We start from the raw sequence: 7428 nt of genomic DNA, 5'->3' as shown, positions 1-7428 counted from the left end.
CGTGACCCTCGTTTCGTTTTACTGTACTGTTACACTCTGTTTGAGTTTGAAGGATTACATTCAACCCCAAGCTATCAGGTATTCGTTTTAAAGATACGTAAGCGTTGAAATGTTTTCGAAAAACGGATTATTATTATTTAACTTAAAGATGATCACCTCGGCACATTTTACAGCTTTTCTTGCAGTAGTAATTCATGTATGATGGGTTCTTTTTACACTCGCCATTTGCAGCCCAGACGGAGCAAGCTGTATTCTTGTCAAAGCAGCCTGGAGGTCCTGTGAAGAAGCAAAACTGTTTAGAATCCAACCAATAGCTGATAAAGCATTGAACAAACGTGAAGTGCAGATGTAGAATGACGATCCTTGTTCTTTACTTTGTTCACATGTGGGCCAAGGTGAGGTCTACATGTGAACAAAAGAAACCCTGGACTAACAAGATTGGTCGACAATATTTGAATACTCGAGGAGGTAGAAAATCTGGACTGCTTATGTGGCCACTTGTCATTGCATGTTTCATCTGCATCACGTGTGGGATGAAAAACAGTAACAGATAATAGACCATTTTTCTAACTTATTGCCAAAATTAAAATAAATAAATAAATAAATAATTCAATCATCACGAATGCTGCAGTAACGGAACCAAGTGAACCATCTTGTGAAAAGACCAAGAAACTGATTCAAGGCAAGTTAGTCGCGGCTTTGTTTGTCACTCCCGATAAGACAAGGAATGTTTGTTACGAGCTACGGGCAGGGGATTGAAAACACTTGAACTGGGGAACAAAATGACAAGTCAAAGTGGTTTCACTTTCATTGTGAGTTCATTATTATCGAACTTTTTGGTTTATGTTAATTGGAACGCCACAAAAATAGAGCACAGTCAATTTGATCGTCATCGAAAACGGAACGCATCATGTGGCTTTCTTATATTTCAAATGCAATCTTAGCTTAGGGGAGCACTTACAAGACTTACATAAAAAAAAGTACAGACCAAGCAGAACCATGCTATTAGATTAATATTCGCAAATGGAAATGAATGTGATGGAATATGTTAAGCCTGGTGAATAAATGAGAATAAATGAGACCTTCCAATCCGAATCCGCATATCGGAAGGTCTTAGGGTCGACTCCTGATAGGAGCACTCGGATTTTTTCCGAGTATGCCTGTGTCATTTACTGAATAATGAATCATTCTCATAGATTAATATTTATTTTTTGCGAGGACTTTCGGTGAACAAACGGATAGCGCTCTCCTTCTGCTAAACCTTTTAGAACTCCTCGCAGTGAACAACGTTCATCGTTTGCAGGCATTAAAATTTACTCACTTGTGGCATAAGAACCTTCTCCCAAACGTTTTTTTTTTTTTTTCCGATTTTTTTCAGTACGCTAGTAATTTCCATGCTTATAATACTAGATACACCGTTAACCAAAACTTATACAAATCACCAGTCAGAACAAACACCGGGAAACAAACTATATCCTACATGGCTTCCATTTTCTGACATAATATACCTACTTGTTTGAAAAATCTTAACGTTCATCAGTTTTATAATCAAATACAGCTGTATCTCTTCTCTGAACAGCTTGCAATTAGCATCAAGTAACTAAAACTTTAAACATTCAATACTATATCCACTGCTCATATAATTCAGTCTGTTTCCCTGTGTTTGCACGCTATTTACTTGTCTCTATCACCCCCTTTATCTTACTCGTTTTGCACGTTATTAAAGGCAGGGGGATAACTCGAAAACCGCAAGGTTCATTTATCCCCCTGACTCGACTACACACATCATCCCTGATATGTTGTAATTTATTGTAATTTGCAGTAGCTATTGTGTATTAAAAGTGTCAAGAGAGTATTTTGCAATGAGTCTAATAAATCTACTTGTTGTTGTTGTCGTTGTTGTGTTTACAGTAGTTAAACCATTCTTAGTGCTGAGAGTTGTGAAACTTCTGTTTTCACATTTATATAAATCAGTATGAATATATAGTTATACCTTGACAAATGTTGCAGATCTTTTGGCAGAAGTACTTCATGTAATCCGGATTCTTGTTACATTCCCCTTCTCTAGCCCAGCGGGAACATAGCCTGTGTCTGTCAAAACAGCCTGGAGGTAGTAACGAAACCCTTTCAAATTCATGTACTTTGGCATTCACGTGGAGGGTTAGAATAACGTTATGCTTAATTTATTCTTGAACCTTTGTAACCCTTCAAATTTGAATCAAACATCTGACTCGTTTGCTATGATTCTTAAGGTGCTGTTACAAGGGAATATATTTACTCCGACTTGCATGCTGCACTGACGAGAAAATTGGGGAATAATTTTACCTCTTACTGGTTAAAACTTATTTCGCAATCTTAAAAGGTAGAGGACAAGTCTACTTTTTCTGCAACTCTCAGCGTGTTTTGTAACATCGTCAAAGTTTGCTAATAGTTGTAGAGAAAGTAGACTAGTGTTATCTTTTGTAACATTGCAAGATAACGTGGTAGTATGTTTCATATGTTCTGCAACTGTTGCTTTACAAATCGCAAAACAAATATCCCTGTGTGAGAGCCTCTTGAATCAAAGGTTTGTAATATATATGTAATATTGTTTGTCTCTGCATAGTCATTTGATACATACATCGCACTGTCTACTACGAGTCTTCAGCAGGGGATTAAATCGATTGCTTATACGTTGCCGGTGCAGTTTCCATGTGGAAGTGAAATATATGAATTTCATACACTGTAACTGGGATGAAAGAATGAGCCCTTCGCAGCTAACAGTCACATGGCACAGAATCTGCCGTGCTTGAGGGCACGTTGCGCACTGGGGCGTCCAACTTGAATTTTGTTTGTTTTGGATGTCCCAGTGCGTAGCTTGCTCCCCAGCATGGTGGATTTTGTACCACGTGACCATTAGCTGCAAAGGGCCTATTCGTCAACAAGAAACCATCGCAGTTTTGTACGTGACTGAATTTTTTTCGGGCATTCTTTTCGCAGCTCAAGTTGTGATGGTATCTTATTCAATTATTTCATCCGCATTTTCATCCATATATATCACTTCTTCACTTGTGCTCCCAGACGTCGCGACAGTTTAGTTGGTAGAGCACTTGACCGGTATCGCAGAGTTCATGAGTTCAATTCCCGTTCAAGTCTTAATATTTTTTAGGCTTTCTTTTCGTAGCTGCTTAAGTTGTGTAAATAACTGCGGTGGCCTCATTTATGAAGTTCTCGGTATTGAGAAAAAGTGTATAAAAATGTACTGACGGCACACCTTCGCATCTGGTGCAGCTTTTCTCACATGTTTTCAGCATGTTGTTGCTGTCTGTAGAGCAATTTCCTCGGTAAGCCAAGTATGTACAGCGGTCGCTGTTGTCTTGACATGCTGATCCGTTACCTGAAAGCAAAACACCTGGTCACTTCAAATTCTTACCCAGTTCTTCCATATTGCGAAGAGTAGATATAATATTCCATTTCTATGGTTTAGGGATAGATAGATTAGATAGATAGTTTATTAAAAATGCATCGCAGCCAAAGGCTGAATTGCGCAATTATTTACAAATGTTTTGTGATACTTTAAAAAATTACAGATGAATCCTTGATAATAAATAAAAAACTGATTACAGTGTTAAAAATTCTATATAAAGTATTTATATTAAAATATGTTAACTTATAAAGTATATGGGGTAAAACTACAGCCTCGACATCGCATATATATTATTATCAGTTTTATTGTTTAGTTGCATTGTCCACATCAGTACGCAGATCATTTGTTACAGTCGAACCTCGAATTAACGAACCTCTATATAACGAAGTTCTCGGTATAACGAACAATATCCTCCGGCCCGGCCTATGGAACAGAACCTCGATATAACGAACCAATTTCCCCGTCGTTAAATCGAGGTTCCCCTGTACAGAGCCACGTTCACATAGCGGGTGGTAATGGAGCTTCTCCACGTTGTTCAGAAAAAAAAAATCATTCCTATTTCATTTGAAGACACGTTGGGGATTTCCAATTAAGGTAATATTAGTATATCGCGTGATAACCCTTGAATAAGGAATCAATAAAACTGCAATCAACATTGAGCACATATATCATACATTATAGTTTACCACTAAATCTTCTCCAATTCTGTCATAATAATGGTGAAAATTCCTATTGGATAATACTCGTCCGTAAAACCCCACCATTTTTTCTTCTAATTTCTAAACAATCAGACCGCTTAAATTTTATACAGTCAACTCCCTTTATTATGAACACTCTCGGGACCGCGAGTTAGTGTCCTTAATAGCGACAGTCCATAATAGCGGGGAAATTATTTCAGTCAAACGTCTTTAATATATTTTTGCCGGGGATTTAGCTGCTGTCCGTATTATCGGGGTGTCCGCAAGGCGAGAGTTGACTGTATTTATCTGGTACACTGATTCATCCTTCTTTTTCGTTGCTGTAAATTCGAAATGCAATCTCGGCGACTTTAGTTGGGAAAAAAATTTACTGGTGAACGATAGCGATAAAAACTTAAGAGGTTCTCTGCAGTATTCTCGATCTGATAGTTTCCCACTTAAAACGAACATAGAAGCCCTAAGATTCGGTTAAGAACATCAATTTTTCCACGGGACAACTATCAACCGATAGTATTTCGACAAAAACACTGTTTTTAGATTATACCTCCACAGAAGTACTATTGTCTAAATAGTGTACTGTTCGTTAAGGAGGTATAAGAAGAGTAAAATTAACTTCCTCTATATTTAAACAATAGATCGCATTTTCTATTGATTTACCGGCGTAATAAACCCACTTGAAAGTTTGTAAAACCATTCGCCTCCGACTCGTGATTTACAAGCTTTGTTGATGCTTTCCCAACATCCCAAGTGGGGTTATTACGCCGGTAAACCTATAGAAAAATGCGGTCTATTGCTTTTATCAGAAGCTTCTGCTTTTATAAAATCACTATAACTAAAAACAGGTTTTTTATGAGTTTACCGTTATAATTAACCACACGTTTTTGACCAATCATAATGCGCATAGTATCTCTGTTATATTATATGACAATTAATGACAATTACTTATAGCAAAGTGTTTCTACTGTCGTGTGTGGAGTCAGGTGGAGTGATTTTCGTTTAGCCTTAAATATGGATTCCTGAAGTGTTCTGTTCGTTATTTTTTCCTTCGACCACAAAACCTTGTTCGTGTTCCCACGAAAGAACATCCTAATATGGAATAAACATTGCTTGAATAAGCAATCGGATTGCTGAAAACTGAGTGACAACATCAAGAAATATCTATTTCTACAGTGTTCCCATCTAAACGCCCCGCACGCTTGTTGTTGCTTTCTAAATCGCTATTATGTTGTTAAGACGATCTCTTACCTTTGAGATCCAATGATGTACTTCCACACATCAAGCAGCTTTTTCTGCACTTAACCAGCATGTATTCAGTATTCTTCAAACATTCTCCATTCCTTGCCCGAGTGGCGCATCCCTCATCTTGGTCTTGACACTTTTCACCTTTTCGTTATACGTAAACATAGAAAAGGAAAACAGCCGTTGCATTCTGTCCAGCCTGGCTTGGGAGTAGGTATTTCAGTGATCAAGTGATCAGTGATTGAGTATTAGGAAATCCCCCCCCCCCCCCCCCAATTAACCGTATTTGTAACTGTACGGTAGCCTGCGTAGCAGTCGTTTCCGTTTCCTTCAAGCCAGGCGGGGTAAGCGCGCGAGGGCATTGGGCAAAAAGGAGCAAAAAAGTAGGAACAGGGAAGAGGGGTGGGAAAGGAAAGGACATTTGACGTGACAGTGTAGGCCCCAAAGGAGCGAAGCCATTTGGGGGCGTTCGGTAAAATGTCTGGGCTCAGCGGCAGGCGTTTCCTTTCCTTCCCCGCTCCTACTTTTTTGCTCCTTTTTGCCCAATGCCCTCGCGCGCTTGCCCCCCTTGGCTTGAAGGAAACGGAAACGACTGTGCGCTTGTTTAATTTTAGGCCCATGAGGGTGGGCGCTTATTATTTCTCCAACACTTTCAGCAAGCGAGGACATTTTTGGAGAGTAACAAAACAAGGGATAACGAGTTTATTTCACTTCAACAAGACAAAGTGCCAAAGCTAACATGAGCAACCCATAAACTATATAAAAGTTCATTGACTACCATATCTAAAACCAATTTTGGAACACAACTGACGCTCCTTTTACTTCACGCTAGGCTAGTAAAGAAATATTTTTTGGTTTGGAGGGAGAGGGGGTGGGCACTTATTAACTTTTTGGGCTTTCAGGGAGGGCGCTTATTCGAGGTGGGGACTTATTCGAAGGTTGGTGGCTAATTGAATAAATACGGTAATACGGAGGCCAACTAGAAAATCGGATTGTTAACTTAGCCTCCATCCTCAATCGCGTCATCAAAATTATTCAAAGCACTTTACCAGATTTTACTTTACAAGAATGTAACTAATAATTTTTCTAATGAGTCATGAGGAAATAAAGGTTGTTGTTGTTGCTAAAACGTTTTCCGCTATTAATTTTTTTTTCCTGGGGTTGAGACATATAAAAACGTTAAATTTCACTTCCATTTGGGATACAATACCGCGCAAAACGGGAGACTTGGGATAAATGGAATTAAACTCTGCAAGACAACAACAACGACAAACCAATGAGTGGTGCCGGATCCCTTGTAGACCTGGATCAGTAAATTATTTCAAATACAAAATATTAACGGCAGACTGATCCTAACGGCGCAGGAGGCGAAAAACAAACAAAAAACAAACACAAAATGGCTAGACTTACTGAAATATATTTTAGACTGGGGGTAGTAAGGCTGTGACGTCAATACAGGATCGCTAGTTTCGCGGTTTCTCTGTTCCTTAGTTGTTTTTCCTTTGCTGAGGAAGAAAACTGTGGGACGATATTATGACTGGGAAAATTGAATGCTCACAATGAAAACTGAGGAACAGAGAAACCGAGAAAGTAGCAACCTGTTTTGACGTCACAGCTATACTATCCCCAGTCCACTCTCCCATCTTGCGCAGTATCCCACCGGAAGTGAAAACTCACGTTTTTATCACGCCGTTCAATATATTGAAAGTTACTTATTCCGTTGAAGAATTTACATGGCCTGTTTAAAAATTCATCGCGACATGACATTCACTGACGCAACGGTTTCGACACTGGCCGCATATGTTGACAACACCGAACCAAAAAAAAATGAAAACTGCAATAGCCGGTCATGCATTCAATTTTTCTTGCTAAGAAAGTTTTATAAGAAACACCATATACACCACACTGAGGTGTGTCGCACCTACCTGTGTCGCACATGTTACAGCTGTATTTACAACTGACCAGCATATACCGCGGGTTTTTCCTACATTGTCCAGTGTAGGCCCAATATGAGCAGTGCTCGTGTTGGTCTGCACACTCACTCATCTTCACTTGCCCTGGCAAGTATAATTAAAATTTTACATT

General features: G+C 39.0%; 1 protein-coding gene across 1 annotated transcript in view; it reads right to left on the bottom strand.

Moving 5' to 3' along the window:
• Positions 1–7398, bottom strand: part of LOC146487669 (uncharacterized) — a 9070-nt gene extending 1672 nt beyond the window's left edge. The window contains exons 1-5 of the mRNA XM_085083716.1: positions 7269–7398; positions 5350–5487; positions 3254–3376; positions 1994–2104; positions 157–276 (exon numbers count right to left, since the gene is read on the bottom strand). Of these exons, the coding sequence (XP_084939842.1) occupies positions 157–276; positions 1994–2104; positions 3254–3376; positions 5350–5487; positions 7269–7389 (613 nt within the window). The 5' untranslated portion in view covers positions 7390–7398. The remainder of the gene's footprint in view (positions 1–156; positions 277–1993; positions 2105–3253; positions 3377–5349; positions 5488–7268) is intronic.
• Positions 7399–7428: the final 30 nt, after the last annotated feature.

This window comes from Pavona decussata, unplaced genomic scaffold, assembly GCF_977016875.1.
Source record: "Pavona decussata unplaced genomic scaffold, jaPavDecu1.1 SCAFFOLD_14, whole genome shotgun sequence".
Classification (NCBI taxonomy): Eukaryota; Metazoa; Cnidaria; class Anthozoa; order Scleractinia; family Agariciidae; genus Pavona; species Pavona decussata.
The sequence above is the reverse complement of the archived record's forward strand: the minus strand, read 5'-3'. Positions and strand labels throughout refer to the sequence as shown.